The sequence below is a fragment of the Ochotona curzoniae genome, unplaced genomic scaffold, assembly GCF_017591425.1.
Source record: "Ochotona curzoniae isolate NIBS_2020 unplaced genomic scaffold, NIBS_Ocur_1.0 contig_2210, whole genome shotgun sequence".
In the NCBI taxonomy this organism is placed as follows: Eukaryota; Metazoa; Chordata; class Mammalia; order Lagomorpha; family Ochotonidae; genus Ochotona; species Ochotona curzoniae.
The window spans coordinates 21752737-21770777 of record NW_024465369.1 but is presented as its reverse complement, the minus strand read 5'-3'; the positions used below and the strand labels follow the sequence as shown (position 1 = coordinate 21770777).

At 38.6% G+C, this 18041-nt stretch overlaps 1 protein-coding gene across 1 annotated transcript in view; it reads left to right on the top strand.

Moving 5' to 3' along the window:
• CCDC148 (coiled-coil domain containing 148) overlaps window positions 1–18041 on the top strand; it is a 197272-nt gene that overhangs the window by 111903 nt on the left and 67328 nt on the right. Inside the window, exon 11 of the mRNA XM_040971994.1 lies at window positions 9916–10056. Within this exon, the coding sequence (XP_040827928.1) occupies window positions 9916–10056 (141 nt within the window). The remainder of the gene's footprint in view (window positions 1–9915; window positions 10057–18041) is intronic.

Here is an 18041-nt window from a genome sequence, read left to right as displayed (position 1 = left end):
GGGTTGGGGGAGGCAAGGAGGAGGCAAGAACACCCAAACCCAAAGAAATAGCATGTTCCAAGCCCACATTGCTTAGGACAGTGACCTGCTCAGGGGTCTACACGTGGCTGGTGTAGCTGGAGCACAGAGCATGACTTCGTAATTGTATGGTGTGATGAGTTAGAGGCTTGTAGTCCATACCTGGAAGTTTAGATTTCGCCCCTCAAGAGTAGTTAAACTCATTGAAGGATGTGGGACAGAGGTGGCAGTGTTGGCAGGGGTGATTTGTGAGCCAGCACACATTTTGCAAATAATCACGTGGGCATGAATAAATGGAGGGAATGGAGCAAGAGTAGCTGTAAGAAGGGAGGTGCTCCTCCAGGATTAGGACTGTGGCACTGTTGGTGTTGAGAAGAAAATGTGTCCAAGAGATAGTCAGAGGGAAAGTCAGCACAAGCAACAGGATTTGGAAAGCTGGGATGCCAGAGACATGTAGACTGAAAATGGTTTCTGAGTCTCATGCTTGTGCACAGCAACCTGGGAAAGATGCGTATCCATTATCCTGTTTTACATTGTTCTGAGGCTCCAAGTCGTTAAAGCAGTGTGCTGCACAGATCATTAATAAGTCACAGAGGTAGGACTCAAATTTGTGATTTTAGAACCTAGGTTGTCTTTACTGAACTGCTGAGATGATTGCAAAGAAATAAGGGCTGTGCCACCATGACAGCAACATAACAACTTCAGCCTTTGTATCTCAGAGCCAAAGAATTGTATCATGAGGTGGGATTATAGAAGGTTTCCCAGTGTTTTATTCATGCTTCTTTGACTGTGACCAATAATGAGAAATGTCAAACAGAGAGCAAAGAGAATAGAAACAAAAATTCCCGGAAGTAGCATTACTACATTGACATGAGATGGATTGTTGCTTCTTGGTTGTAACATTCTTACCTTAAAAAAGATGCTGGTTGCTATACACAAAATTGATTCACTAGATAACAATGTGTTGTTAGAAAAGTGTGGATCTAGTCCTCTTCATTTTTTAGATGAGATTTTGAAACCCAGAACTGGGAAGTAATGTTTAAGATCTCTCAGCTCCAGGTGAGCAATCCTCTGACTCTTAGTCCAGCATTCACTCTCCCCATCAGACAATTTGGCTTTGTCAGCCTCATAAAACACATTGGATGATATGTTTGTAAATGCTTTCTCTTAGGGAAAAGTACCTGTGGATAATTTTTTTAACCTAATGGCATTTAGTTTGTTTCTTACTCTAGAAGTCTTGATTCACACGTAGGTCAAGCCATCCAGGACAAATTACATAAAACATTGAAAGATTTTATTTGAAAAGAGAACACATGGAATCATCAAGATAATGTCAGTGCATAATATTTGCTATTCTGAGAAAGGCTAATAAAAAAGCCACAGAAAATTCAAAGCAGTTACCAAAGAAAGGTGTTTTTTTTTTTTAAATGCACTTACAAAGCTACAGGAAAGCCAAGTGATGGTTATGAACCCAAAAGGAAAGACTTCGCAAAAAATGCAAAGTGGAGAACAGAAGGCTTTAATGATATACTGTATTTCCTAAGCAGAGTTTAAACATAAATGGAGCACGAAAGATAGAGAAGCTTACGAAGTTAATATTGAAAAATGATGGGACATTTAGAAAAAAAAATTAATGGTGCTAGCACACCGTTAAAGATTTAATGAAATGAAAATTTGAAATTTACACAGCTGAAGTGAGCTCAGTAGCTTAATGGTAAGATTAAAGGAAAAGACAGAAAAAGATTTACTTGCTACTTTTTACACATGTCCTATAATCTTGACAGAAATATCAGTTAGTTGCTGAAAATTCTTACAAGTTTCTGGATATTTTCCTCATCTCACAAACATAGATAAAATTTACAACACCCTGTAATAGGAGATAGGACTGGGCAATGGATGGGAGTCTGATGGTTGAGGAATTTAAAAAAGGTAACATGATTGGATGGGGAAGCTCTTTTAATTGGAAAGGCAGATTTACAGAATGAATCTGAATTTACAGAGTGAATTTATAGGCAGAGGCATAGGTCTTCCATCTGCTGGTTTACTCTCCAAACAGCTGTAATAGCTGGAGCTGAGCCAGTCCAAAACCAGGAGCCAGAAGCTTGTTACAGATATCCCATGAAGGTGCAGGGTCCCAAGGACTTGGACTGTCTGCCACTGCTGTCCCAACCTGCACAAGCAGGGGGCTGATGGGATGTGGAGCAGCTGGAATACGAACCAGAACCCATATGGGATCCCAATGCCTGTAAGGGGAGGATTTTGCCAATTGAGCCATTGTGCCTGGCCTGGAAGCTTTTATTTCTAAAGATCAATCTACAGGGGGACGGGGGCGGTGAGCAGTGGGGGGAAGGAAGTGCAGAAGGGAAAACATTGTTACTGTAGTTTCTAAGCATATACTTGGAGGGAACCTTATGTATATACCCACCAAGTATCTCCATAACCCTTCCTAGGCACTAGTTCCTTTGCAAGGCTCTGGAGACATAATTTGTGAGTAAGATGTAGTAGATTCCTATATTTTAGGCATTAGCAGCCTAATAGAGAGGAAAAGGCCATTCCAAAAAGTTTGACACCTGTTGCAAAGAAAAGGTGCTAAGGGAGAAGATAAAAGACAACTGATTTTGTTATGGTGGGTCAGGCAAGACTTACTGGGGAGAATGATATCTAAACTTAGGTTTGAAATTAGGATGGGGGTGAAGGAGACAGTCTTTTTTTCAAGGTTCACAAAACATGTTTTGAATATCTTTATAAAGCATTGGACTGGCACATAATGAGCTCATACAAACAGAAATTTAAATATTATTATTGCCATTTGTAGACACAAGTCTTCTGGCATTTTTTGTTGTTCCATAAAGCACCAAATCACATACTGTTGTCGCACACACAACTAATGGAATAGTGATAGTTAGTTGTCTGCAATAATTTTAAAGATCTACAAAATCCTGATGCTTCTGTTGCAGTTCATCTTAGTTGCTGAGAAAAACTGCAAGTAAGATATATGAAAATTGCAGAACACATCATAAATGGAGTCCTTGTCATGTAAGGACAATACAGACTAGAATCTGAATAAGAGAAATGAAAGGAACTAGAGAGGTCCTCTGCTCCAGTCCTGGCCTTTATCATGTGAGAAAACTGGGTGAGCCATTTATTCAGTTCAAAGTAACAATACTGACAGTGGCAGAAACTGGACTAAACGGGTGTTCAATATTCCTTTCCTTTGTATCATCCCCTTATAATAACAATTTTTTTTCCAAAGCTCTCAGTTTGGATATAAAATTGTATTAATATTGTTGCCTTGCTGTTAATTCCAATTATTACTTTGAAGTTTTCATGGGCTTCTTTTTAGGTTTTTCTTTTTTCTTTATTCCTCCTGAGAGTGTACAATTATGTGTTTATTAATTTCTTAGAACATTTTACCTTTAAGAGCAGAGTACTTACAATGCTGTTAACCACTTCCATTATGAAACTTTAATTGATTATTTGAGGTAGATGAGCATATTTTCAATGTCATTTGTGTTCTGCTAGGTAAAATTCTCATCAAAGACTGTACCTTTGGCAGGACTCTTAAATTAGGTATTAACTAAAGACCTGGAAACATTTCCTGTCATTAATAATCTAAATAATGCTTTCCTTGCTGCATATTCCTGACTGCCACTGAGGTAATGTTCTTTCATGGTTATTATTGTTGCACAGTTATGTTCAAATGCTGTTTAAAGCTATATAATTAGCAGACCGTTTAGAATAAAACGAAAATGCTTTCCTGAGCTATTCTTCCTTTGCTCACTGTTCCCTCAGAAGTCTCTGGTGTGAATATTGATTCCTTTGCCCACCTGCTACTTTTCTTATTCTTAGGCATCTCAGAAATGTTGTAATTGGTAGTCATTTTCTCCATATGGGAGCCATCCACATCCCTTGACCGTCTCAGCAAGGATTCCCACCGGATCTTTCCCTTGTTCATTGTACATTCTGAAAAGCCCGGCTTCACTTTATTGCTTAGATACCAATTGCTGCTGACCCTGTTTCTCATTGTCAAGATCTCACAACTCTAACTTCAATACTTTTATTTTTTTTCATTTGGTACACTTAAAATTACAGATGCTGCTATAAATTATTGACTTCAGGCAAACAAACATCTATTGGTCCTTCACTGTTCCCATGATTGCAATATTAAGTGGTTTAGTTTCCAAAGGCTGATATCTTGATCTACTTTTTGTTTGTTCATGTGCTATCTGACACACCTACAACTCATTGACTTTTGGTTGTTGAACTTGCAATTTCTTCAGCATGCTATGGTGTATGCATCCATTTGGAAAAAAAGAAAACTTTTCTCAAGTATAAAAGCAGCATCAGTTTAGGCTTGTGGTACTGAAGAATGAATACCTGTAATGGAAGATAAACTGAATACCTCAGCTTGATTGATTGGGTTTTATTTGTTTTTGGTATGATAATTGCCTTCAGGAACAGAACAGAAATTTTCCATCTATAGATATTTGCTTATACTTTGATTCTTTACAAGATGTAATATTTGTAAAGACTATTAAATGATAGGCCCCATAAGTTACTCTTACACCAAAAAATGAGAAGTATAATACTTAAATTTATTTCCATTTAAATTTATAAAAATAGTCTTGGTACTTGGAAAGACTAAATGTATGCTTGTTCTCTTTCCTTTTCTTAGGAGTACATTTAAAAAATGTTTTTTTATTTGAAAGAAAGGGGTTGCAGAAAGAAAGATTGCATGTGATGTTTCACTCTGCAAATTCCCACCAAACCTGGACTGATCCAGGCTAAAGCTAGGAGTCTGGAACCCAATCCTCATTTTACACATGGGTGTTAGAGTTCCAAGATCAAGGCATTATATGTTGTCTCCCATATCAGGCATTAGCAGGAGGCAATATTGGAAGAAGAGTGGTCTTGGTCCACACCCAGGCACGCAAACACAAGATGAAGGCATCCCAAGTGGCAACTTAACCAACACATCAGTCCTTGCCCCTGATATTTTTCTTTGCATTAGTACAATACATTCTAAATCATTTACTGTCTTAGAAACTTGAGCTTATGATGTTTTCAATGTTGTCTCTTTGAGCATATGTTTTATGTTTTAAGTTTTGTTTTTGCTTAATGCTAAACAAAAAAGGTATATCAGCTTAGATTTGTTTTATCTAAATTCTCACCTACTCTCATTTGCCCCTTGGATACTAGTGAGAATCCTAGAAATCATATCATTATGATTGTTGATATATCTCTAAAATTAACATTAAAATGGTATAACCATATGCTTATCATGTTTGCAGACTTTAGCAGTCTTTCCTTAATAGCATCAATAGCCAATCAACATTAAAATAACTCATTTTCATTTGAGTTACTCAAATAAGAATATGAATATACAATTCACATGTCACATTTGATTAATATACTTCTTAGATTTTTCCATTAATAATTGTCCTTTTATTTGGATAGTTTTTAAAGCCTTTTAAAGTCTCTCAAATTTGTTTTGCTGTTTTGTGTCCCTATATACAATCATACATTATGTTTCCCTGGTGACTGAAATTCCTACAACTTAATAAGCAGCTCTAGAGATTTGATTAGATTCTTTTTTATCCTTTGCAACAAAAAGTTCATAGGGATCCTGTGTGCTTCAATTAGGAGGTAAAATATCCACTTACTTTCTCTGATGCTAACAGTATTCAGGGTATTCAGCTGTTGCCAATCAGTTCCATTAATTAGAAAGTTTTCTACTAACTGTCATTAAATGTTACTGTGAAGTTTTCTATACTCACTAATGATCATTAAGTAGGATGTATTTCATCAGCATTTTGGAACACTTAAATATTAACATTTCTTATGAGGTTTCATTTGAAATATTCAGCTGGATGAATTAAATGAAAATGTTCATAAGCCCCCAGTGTTTTAGTGCTTTCCTAGTAAAAGGTACAGCATCGGGAAGCAGAGCTATGGACTGTGCTCACAGGAGGGATGAAACTTTCAAAATAGTCGGATTAGTTATAAGTGGGAAATGAAACAAGCAGAGTGGCGCATTGGTTGTGGTGTGTTTCAACAGAGAGGAAAACAATGAGCATTTTATGAAGCAGGTGGGATTTTAGTGTGAATCACTCCATAAAACTAAAAATATGAATGGGTGGCTGAGTGAGGGCCATTCTTAGAGATCACATGAGGCATGGTTGCAAGTGGAAATACCAAATTTAAATCCTTAAATTCTCAGTTGACATCACCCTTGTGAACTCTGGTCTCCTAAATACACTTACTGGAAAGATTAGGAGTAATCTAGGAAACTACAATTAAGTTCAATGGTTTGGAAATCAATCCCTTGTGAATTAGACTTGTGAGTTTACTATTTTTGACAAATGTAAATGTATATATAAATGAAGATAATATTTTTTAAAAATCCAAACTACAGGGTTTAGTTAGGCTCCAAGATGAAACTAGGATATTTGAAAAAGAGGCAAGATACAAAGGGTTGGCTGTGAAATTGTCAAAATTGCAGATGTTAAGTATAACAGAAATATTGAAGTTTTAAGTGCTCATGAAAATAGCACGTATTTAGAAATTTGTTATTGCAAGATTAGATTGCATAACAAAAGGTAGAGCTAAAAATTTACATTTTGTTGTCAGACACACAGAATTGCTGAACTTACAGAAGAGGGTGAGCACCTGAAATACTGATCATCTCAGGAGGGGCTGGAGGTTAAAGGAGATCAGATAGGGTTGGGGATATTAACATAGGCACAGGAAGGAGGATAACTTGAGCACTCTGTGTTAGTGGAGAAATAGGGGAGCCATGGTCCTGGCTTGGGCAGGGAGGAGTTTGACATAGGAAGAGAGGGCCAACAGGGTCAGCAATCACTGTAGGAACAAAAATGAGGGACTGTCCTTTGAATATTCAGGGACTGTTGCTCGCCACACTTGACGTTTGGATTTCACTGGAGCAAGTTACAGATAGAAGATTAATAACAGTAAGGAAGGGAGTGGAAGCAGGACACCAGGAGAGGTGATCTGTGGAGACATGAGATTGCTTAGAAGAAGGAAAATAGGTGCCTGGGAGAAGCAGAAGGCTGGGCAACTGAAATGAATTTGAAAACAAGGAATAGGAAGTTCTTTGATAAACAATGCAAACGTTTGAATAATGTAAATGCAAAAACATTAGCTAATTAAAATGACTAATCATATGTAAGGACATTTTATTCAATCTTCATTTATATATTTCTATTAATAAATGGAAATAAGTGAGAAAGGAGACATTCATTTTCTAAAATATAGGTTGCACATCTCTGTATTTCTCTTGTTGCTGTTTCCTCAGCCAGGTGTTTAGTGGACCACATCATAAATGCTTTTATTCCATTAGTTTCATTGGTTTCATAATTACAAAAATAATTCCAAATAAACATTTTAAATTTCAGGAAATAGTTATTAAAATCATACTGGTAGATTGCTTTCTATTGTCACATTGATGACATTTTACATTACTTAGATAAAAAATGTAATTTCTCATGTTATGAATTCAGTAATAGATTGTGAACACTTTCTGTGTCAGCGGGTATAAAGACTTAACACCTTTTCTCAATGCAAATCATTACTTAAAGGTACCATAATTAATTTAAGCTACCTTCTATTGCTGGACTTTAAAAAAAATTTTTTTATTATATTTTTGACAATCTTTACATAGTTAATTAGGGTAAAAATGTTCAAGGGCTATAGGAAAGTGGGTAAGACGATTATTTCCATATTGTTTCCTTCATGTTTAGAAGAGGGACTTAAGGGAGAAAGCCCACCCAATTTCCCACCCTCCCCAGGTCCTGCATGTAGGGTATGCTCCGAGGTTCTTGTTCAAGTGGTTTTGATAGTTCACCAGTTATGAATCATTGCCAATGTTGCCACTACAAGCACTATGAGGTCTTTAAGAATCCACCGATTGGCATAGTCCATCACAGAGTTTCCATTTGCCCCATATTTTGCTGCCAACATATAGCTGAGATGGTTGATTGACCTGTTCTGTCTTCTCTCTTTTCTTGGTTAAGGTTCTGAGTCCAGCATTTTGATTGGGGAGATCTCCAAAGAAACTTTGTCTGAGGTGTTCTCAGGCCATATTCTTGTATGTACTAGCAGGTTAGGGCCCCACTCAGTCCATGGCCCTGATCAGCTGGTGGTTGCAATTGGTGGTTGCAATTGCTGGGTTGGTTCTCTTTTCAGCCCTGCCTTCCACTGGAACCGATGGATGTTGCAGTCCAGTCTGGTTCTGCCCAGCACATACTCGGCCCTTGCATAAACCAAGTGGAAGCTGCAGCCTAGTTGGAGTGACCCACAATAACCCCTCTAGGCACGCGCCCTACCCTGGTTTGCCAGTATGTGTAGCAGTAGTCCAGTCTGTCCCACACCCCATTCGGCTCTCATACATGTCAATGGGTATTAAAGCTTTGTTCCATCTAACCAGCTCCACTATGCAGCCCACACAGATGCTGTTGGGTGTCTGTCTAGCCATCCCAGCCCCTGTCCTAGTTTCTGTGCCCTCCCGTGGAAGTGGTAACCCAAGAGGGAGGGTTTCCTTCCCAGGCCTCTCCCACTCCCGGATTGTGCACACTCCAGGTAGTTCTGTGGTTTGACTTAACAGAATTAGACCCCGGTGCCAGTTTCTGCCAGCTGATGCTGTGACTAAGCCCAAACAACCCTCACCCACTCTAATTGTAGATTGCAGCCATAGGAATAATCAGCCCAGCCTGGCTTTTCCCTGATCTAGTCCACATGAGGCCCACAGGTGTTGTAGCCCTGCTTAGTCTGATCTTCCCCCATCCCAGTTCATGCTCTCCAATGGGAATAGCTGTCCAGCAAGGGAACACCCAATATTGCCCCTGCTGGCTCTGCCCCTCCCTTCTTGGTTCTTACGTGTGCTTGTTGGGCACTGGAGTCACATCTGGTACAGGCAGCCTCACCTTGGCATTCTGTATTGTGCACTGGTTTTTGTTGTGACTGAACCCGGCTCTACCCACACTGTTCTGGTTCCTGGATTTGCCATTGGATGATGTGAACAGATTCAGTCTAGTCTGCCCCCAACCCATGCCAAATGTATGCCAGTGGGTAACTTTCCAAGGTCTGTTCTGGTCTGTTCCCTATCATATTTCTTGCATTTACCTGCCGGGTCTGTGTCCTGCCAGAGGAGTTGCCCAGGCTCCTCCATCAGAACCTCTCCCAATGCCAGATTTTGCACATACCAGCTGGACATATTTTATATTTATTTTATTTTTATTGGAAAGTTAGATATACATAGAGGAGGAGAGAGTAAGATCTTACACCTGTTAATTTACTGCCCAAGTGGCCACAATGGCCAGAGCTGCGCTAATGCAAAGCCAGGAGCCGGGAGCCTCTTCTCGGTCTCCCTTGTGGGTGCAGGGTCCCAAAGCCTTGGGCCATCCCCGACTGCTTTCCCAGACCACAAGCTGGGAGCTGGATGGGAAGAGGGGCCACAGGGACAGGAACAAACACCCATATGGGATCCCTGAATATGCAAGGAAAGGACTTTAGCCATAGGCTACTGCACCAGGCCCTGGGCCCTGAACATTAACTGGTTTGACATTTTCAACAGAAACACAAAAAATGCAGAAAGTTACACAATTTCTGGGGACTGGGGACTTACAGCTCCTATGGAATCAAATCACACTCTTTAGAATTTTACTGTATGAATGTCAATGAAAGTTTCTGAAAGAGACTTTAAAATCACTCTTTCCTTTTTTATATATATTTCAACAGCCATACATCTAGCATTTGCATGTGCACACAGCTTTTAAAAGCACATTTGGACACAAATTGATATCTGCTAATATGGGACCTTATCTCTTGTGAAATAGAGTGTGTATGATTTCTGAGACAATGTATTTTTCTTTAATTCAGGTTCTTCAGTGGAGAGTCCACCAGGAAGAGGTAGCAAGATTAGAAGTGGAAATTTCTGAGAGAAGAAGAGAAAAGGCAAAAGAAAAGGAGAAGCTGTGGAAGAAGAAGGAATTCTTACAGAGGGAAGAGAAGAAAAGAGAGGTATAAAATGTGTCAATATCAATGTGTGAATGAGTGTTCAAACCCCTAATCCAGCCTCAGTCAGTCTTGGTGTTTGCCATGAAGTCTCACAGCATCTCTGAAAACACTTAGAAGTCTAGTGTAGTCTTACTGTAGTTTTGGGCTTCAAAAATATGTGTTCATGAGAACCCACTTTTTAAAACTATGTCAGCATAGGCATCTTTGATTATAAAGAAACTGTGATACATTTATTCTATGGAATACTACTCAGTCATTAAAAAATGAAATTATAATATTTTTAACAAAATGGTCCCAACTGGAGATCACTATGCTCAGTGACATAAGCCAATCTCATAAGAACAAATATCATGAGTTCTCGTTGATATAAGGCGGCTTTCATGCAACATATAAAACAGGTATATCAGATATAGGGGTAAATTATATATATATATATATTCAGATAAATGGGTAAATTTTACATATATATATTTCCTATACACGAGCTGTATACCTGGAAGTGAAGATCTGTTGCAGTGTGCATTTCTACTTTCAAATAAAGGGAGGACTACTAATGAAAGTTAAAAATAAACCTCAATAATACATGCTAGGGGCTTTTTTATCCTATGAAATTTTTATTTATTTTTTATTGTTATTAACACTGTGTTATGTGATACAGTTTTATAGGCACTGGGATTCCCCCTACCCCTCTCACAACCCTCCCCCCATAGCGGATTCCTCCCCCTTACTGCATAACCACAATTCAAGTTCAGTTGAGATTCCTTCATTGCAAACATATACCTAGCATAGAGTCCAGCATCTTATTGTCGAGATAAGTTCAGCGGCTTCTTGGGGAGACCTTCTCTGGTCTGAAGGTAGAGCTAACAGAGTAAAGTCCTGGTCAGTTAAAAGCCCCAACAAAACATCAGCAACAATACACAATGTTATGGAATTAATTGACACAGTATAGAGTAAACAATATGTTAAAAATAGTGCAAGTTCAATTCTTCAAAACACATGGATTGAGACAGTATCAATGACAGGTTCAAAAACAAACAAACAAAAATTACAGGTTAAATTAAGGCAAACATGTGGTATTCGCTAATTTCCCTTAGCATTATAGTTTCCAGTTGGGCCCATTTAGCCACAAAGAACTGCATTTTGTTTTTTTAAATAGCTGAGTAGTATTCCATGGAGTACATGAACCAAAGCTTTCTTATCCAATCTTCTGATGGGCTTTTCAGTTGCTTCCATGTTTTTGCAATTACTGATTGTGCTGCTATGAACATAGGGGTACATGTTGGTTTGTCATGAAACAGGTGTTTTGGATATATTCCTAGGAGTGCTATTGCTGGATCATATGGTATGCAGATTTTGAGTTGGTTAAGTGTTCTCCATACAATTTCCATAAAAGTTGGTACAGCCTTCATGCTAGGTTTTCTGCCTTTATCCCTACAATGCCATAGTACATGTGGATAGCATAATGTTGAATTTTTAACTCTTGCTGGAGGATTATACTAATGTAATAATATGGAGAGTGTGTAGGGTATAGTAGGGATAAAGAGATGGAAAAGAAAAAGGGAATCCCTATACTTACAAAAATATCATGGAAAATGATTTAAAAATAAGAACCATTATTGATTGAAAAGCAACAAAGCTTTTAAGTGTTAAGTCTTGGGTTATGAAAGAACCTTGAAAAGACAAGGGAGAAACAAGATGGCAGAATAGGATAAGAACATGTTCAAACAGATGGAGAATCATTAGTCAGGGTGAGGCAAGAGAGACCACAATCCCAAGAAATAGGAGAGGGCAAGATGACAGCAGAGGGGCACCTGGAGACCTGTGGACATGGAGAAGCATTAGAGAGCAGAGCTGTGTTGCAGTGAACAGATACCCCTGTGGTGGTTGGTGAATTCCACCAGTGGCCAGGTGGGAAGGGGAGTTCACTGGGAGCTCAGGAGAACTGCCCATCCTGCTGATTTGCTTGATTCGACCATGAGCAGAAGTAGAGTGACAGAGCCCAAGCAGATGGGTGCAGGAACAGGGTGGATTTCACAGACATGTCCCCCATTAGTTCCATATCAGGTGCAATTTTATGTACTGAGGAAAAGGCTATGGGGCTGGAGGGAGCTAGGAGCGAGTTCATTTCTGGTTAGACACATTGCACTGGTCCCACAGGGAAAAAAAGCACTGACTTGGTATCCCTACAGCTTCTACTCATATCTGGGTAGAACCCAGATCTAATGACCAGCAGGCCCAGATCCCCACCAGTGCCACATTGGGCATCATTTTATGTACTGGGGTAAGGGCTGTGGAGTTGAAGGAACAACAATGAGCAGAACAGGCTCTGAGCTGGGAGAGAACTTACATGATGATCAAACTCTCTGCAGTTGAACATAAGGAAAAAATCCTTAAATACCCATGTGAAAAAAAAAAAAAACAATTGACATACAGAAGAACCCCCAATCAGACCCACAGCTGACCTTTCACAGGCAGCTCTACAGGTCAGAAGAGAATGGAATGATACATTCTAGAATTTAAAAGGAAAAATTTGTCAGCCAAGAATAACTTGCCCAGCAAAGCTTTTGTCTTTGAAAATGAAAGAAAATTCTTGCACAGTAAAGAAAAGCTCAAAGAATTCACCTCTTCCAGACCTGCCCTACAAATGATACTTAAAGATGTTCTCTTGACAAAGAAAAGGAACAGCACCCTCCAAACCCAAAGGCAAACGTGGAAAACCTCCTAATAACAAAAGAATACTAAATCAAACAATGAACAACCAGTTGCTGCAATAACAGGACCAGATTACTACCTATTTATATTAACCCTGAGTGTAAATGGCTTAAACTCAGTCAAGCAGCACAGATTAGCAGACTGGATCAAAAAACAAAACCCATCTATCTGTAGCTACAGGAAACATATGTCACTAACAAAGATATGTGGAAACTGAAAGTTAGAAGATGGAAAAATAGATTCCAGGATAGTGGAAAGGAAAAATGAGCTGGTGAACCCATTCTTAGATAATATAGACTTCGACATGAAAAAGCTTAAAAGAGATGAAGGACTCCACATAATGATAAAAAGATCCACCAGCAAGGAGAGATCACCTTGAGCCTTGAGTTTCTTTGATGTTTTTTTTTTTTCATCTCTAATTTTACTTGGTTTTTCTTTTTTGCTTTTCTTTGCTAATCTGGCTAGAAGTTTGTTTTGCTCATCTTCTTTAAAAAATGGCTCTTTCTCATTATGATTTGTAATTTTTAAGTTTCAAATCCATTGATTTTTGCTGCGATTTTTTTTATCATTTCCTGCTTCCTGTTCACTTTTAAGTAAGTCCTTGAGATGCCATTATTAGATCATTTGAGATATTTCTATTTTTTGTAAACACCTGGTGTTTAAATGTCCCTTTCAATGTTGGTTTTGCTGCATCCCATGGTTTTGATATTTGTTTATTTCATCATAACCTGTTCCCTTATTATTTTCTTCAGTAATACATAGGTCATACAGTAGCATCGTTTTCTTTAAGGTTTTTGATTTTGATCTTTTCATTTCTACAGTGAAACATTGGTCACATATTATTTAGTTTCATGCTGTAAATTTTTTATTTTTCTTCCTGTCGTTGATTTTATTTTATGGCTTTTCACTTAAGTGGATGCATAGTAACTGTGTAACGGAGATTATCATATCCAGATATGGAGACAAAATGAAAAATGCATCTCTACTTCCAAACCAAAGACTCCCACTGAACTGTTAATTATATCTTGACAATAGGGTGCTGGGCTCCATCATTGTCCATACCTACAATTTAAGGAAACACTTAAATAACAGAATGATGGACTTAGGACTGTTTATGAAAAACTATATTATTATAATAATATATGGAAATTAGTGGGAGGAAGGGAATACTAGAGACTACAGAATTATATTATAAAATAATAAATGAATAATTAAAAGAACATTGAAAAGACTAGGGCTGACTGGAATAGCGTTTTAGTTCATGGCAAGGTGTCCAAAGGTTGCCAAAAATGCACTTTTAGGTAGAATATGCTAGGGCCAGTACAATTAATGGGAAGCAAAAATCCCGTAAAATGCTTCCTTCTTGATTATTTACTAGCCATTTTGGTTTTTCATTTACTAACACAAATTCACCATTCCTTTTTTGAACAAATGTCTCACAGTCTTAAAAATATTTAAGAAAATTCTGATTAAGATCAGTAATTGTGGATAATCTGCAAAGACAGATTATCTTTGAGGGTTATTTTTGCTTAATGTGAAGCACTTAGGCATTTATGTTTGTTCCTGCAACGAAACAAAAAAAAAATTCTCAGTAAAAATAAAACAAAGCAAAAAAAGAAATACTTAAGTTTTCATGGAGTGGGTGTTTAGCCTAATACTTCAGAGATCCACAATCTGCGTCAGATTCCTGGTTCCATCTCCCAATTCCAACTTCCTGCCACTGTGGATCTAGGAAAGCAGCACGAATGACTCAGCTCACTCAGTTATGCCACCCACATGGAAATTCTGGATTGAGTACCCACCTCCCCACTTTGACCCCAGCTGCTATGAGCTTTTGGAGTGAAGCAGAGAAATCAGGAATTTTCTGTCACTCTGTGCCACACAGTTTATATCAGATTTGCCAAGGATTTTATAGACTTGCTGACTTTTATAGAAATAATTTGCAAAAAGGCAATTAATTTAGGATCAACACAATGAAAGCAATACAATATTATTGATTTATGGGTTGAAAAAATGTTTGTTTTGAAAAGCTGCTTGCAGTGCTGAGTGATTTATAGTCATTGCTGGGCAAGCTTCAGTTTTGTGAATTTGGTTGACATTTTATGTTGTGAGTTGCCACGTAGGTCAGAGAAACCCCAGTTTAGAAGTTAGTCCTGGGTCTGGCACCATAGTATGGTGGTTGAAGTCCTAGCCTTGCACGCACTGGGATCCCATATGGGCGCTGGTTCTAATCCCAGCAGCCCCGCTTCCCATCCAGCTTGTGGCCTGGGAAAGCAGTTGAGGATGACCCAAAGCCTTGGAACTCTGCATCCGTGTGGGAGACGTGGAAGAACTCCAGGCTCCTGGCTTCGGATTGGCTGAGCTCTAGCCGTTGCGGCCACTTGGGGAGTGAACCGTCGGAGAGAACATCTTTCTCTCTGTCTCTCCTCCTCTCTGTATATCCGCCTTTGCAATTAAAAAAAAAATCTTAAAGAAAAAGAAAGTAGTCCTTCCAAAGGTGATGGAGTATGAGACAAGTAAAACCTTTAGGTAATAAACCAGTTTTTCTTTATCTTGAAATGTTTTCATTGTCATTGTTCTTGGTTTGTTTTGTGCCTTTAAATCAGCAAGTTGATACAAAGGCAGTGTATGCAAAACAGCATACCAAGAAGTTACAGGATCATTTGACAATTTCAACAGCTTAGACAGCATAATTGACAATTTTTATATTTTGAACTCAATTAGCAACGGCATTTTCACTTCCTAGGACCTAAGCATGGCACTTCGAGCATAGCTGTATGCACCTCAGAAGCTCATGACTGTTGACCATGTTTCATGTTGCACGGGAACCTAATCTTTCTCTGGGGAAACTTATTTGTTGTTACGCTAGTGTAGCACTGGAAAACAATGCCCTTGTAGCTGTCTTTTACCTAGGCCTCTCTCATTGCATTTCCTAACTCTCAGTTTGCAAAACCGTAAAAGGTATTGTGTTTTTAAGCATTAGTTTACATGTAGTGTCATCTTAAATAACACAAAGATGTACAGGTACATTTCCATCTTGTGAGAGTTAAAAAAATGTACAAGTAAAATAAGTCATATATTGGGAATGAGAGTAACTGCATTTAATTGTGGAATCATCTCTGATTGGGGTGTTGGCATGAGTGAGCACATGAGAGGATCAAGGGTTGTCACTGTCTTCTTTGCAGTCTGTGACATTTCTAGGAAAGAAAGACATTTTGAAATACAAAAGAGAGATTTCTGATTTTGCAAATGGGGGTTGACGTTCAGCTTCATAGATCAAGACAAACAATGGCAGGAATAACTAGGCAGTTATGCTGACCAAGATGGCAAGGGAGTAACAAGTGCATGAATCTGTGTAGGTTCTTTATGAATTTTAGACAGTACTTTCAGTGAATTGTGCAGAATGTAATTATATTAATCCATTGGCCATTTAATTTTTACTTTTACCAGTGTTGTCTGTATTTTCCTAGCAATTTTAAGTTGTCAAGTAATTGAAGTTATCAAAGCTTTCCTTTATAATTTGTGGCCTATTACAGCATCCATGCAAAGCAATCTTTATGTATGTTTCTCTGAAGGGCCTTTTGCATGTTGCTGCCTCAAGACCAATTGCTTTACTATCCTCCTAGATTTGGGACATTATGGCCGAAGCCTAGAACGACTCTTAGAACTTGTGCTAAGCATCAACCTGGAGCTGTGTCTTTGACCTTTACTCCTCTGGTTCTCAAGCAGAATCTAAGTCCCCTTGTTATCTTCCTGAGAATTGGTGCTAGTGAATCAAGTCCCATGGGTCTGGACAAATACCATGTGCCTCCCTGCTCTTAGTGAGTGATGCATTTTCAGCTCCTGTGTGGATAGGTCCCACACTAGCAGTCAAAAGCTGAGATTTTCATCAAGTCCCAGTTTTCCCTGTGAGTCCTCTGGCCTCGGCTCCTTTTATGGCTCTAACCTGGGTTCTCTATTTTCAACTCTGGGATTTAACATGCATGTAAGTGTGTGGGTGAGTGGAGCTGTTGTGCTACGATTTCCCAAGAATTTCTCTGTATGAATTAAGAGAAGAGATTTCCACATCAACACTGACACATTGAAAGTTCTGGATATTTTTATATTTAGTAACTACAAACTGCATTCTTCAAGTATTTTATATGTTGGAGACAAATTTTGCATCTTCAGAGTTTAACAGAAGCTTGGCAGGAAATTTTGTCACCAGTTTCCCTGACTTGAGGCATGCTGCTTCGCCAGCTGGCACTCTGCTTCTCTCCCACCTACTACTTCACCCACCTGGCTTCTCATGAGTAAGTGGGAGTCAAGATAGAGAAACTGTGTCATGTGAAAAACCCAACTATAGAGTTTCTGTAGGAAGAGATAATCTTTTTCCTCATTCTTATCCCCAGGAACATTTTCAAGAGCTTATTTGTTGTAGTAATAGTTTGTATTCAGCATTGAAGCTTACCCTTGTAGGTATCCAGATTCTTAGGTTGTTTTTTTTTCAATGTTTTGAAATTATAGTTAAAAATAATATTTCAGTTTCTGTAGTTTTATCTCAAAGCTCAAGGAATCAGTGCTTGCTTAGCAAGTCATTAGATAATATCAGTAATTTTCAGAAGCATTTCCCTACTTTTGAAACCAGTGTCTTGATAAAAATCAATAGCTGATGCCTTTCCATAAGGGGCTATTTTAAGAAGCAAAATGCCTGTGCCAGATTTGTCTTTTAAATACCTCAAATTTAATATTTGTCTCCACACAACCTTTCTCACCTGTAACTGTGTGGCTTGCATAATAAAAATTACTCTGCATCCTATAAGGTTTTGTTTCTGATGATGCCTAGAGTCCCATTGAGTCCAAGGCAAGCACATTTCTAATTTAGCTCCCCAGAGTGGAGAATTTATGAGAATCTCAATTAGAAAGGTGACACATCTCTTACCTCTTCTAGCACATCATAGTTATTTCCAAATTTGTGCCAACTCAATCTAACACAGTAAGCCATCCACATACCCAACTGAAGACTGGAGAGCCTTATCAGGGAAGTTGAGATACTTCCATTGGGTGTGTAACTGTCAACCTCACATCAAGATTGTTTCTGGGGAAAGAGTTATGATTTTGTGCATGTTCTCTTGTGACATCTCACCAGCAGAAAACAAATACCCAGGCTTTGGTAGAACCTGCCATTTGGGTGTTCCTTCACGTTCTTAGGTGGTCTGGACCATGCCTAGAATCCAGTATATCCTACAGATGCCTTTGGAGGAGGGAAGAGTCTAAAATAAAAGAGCTAGGTTTCC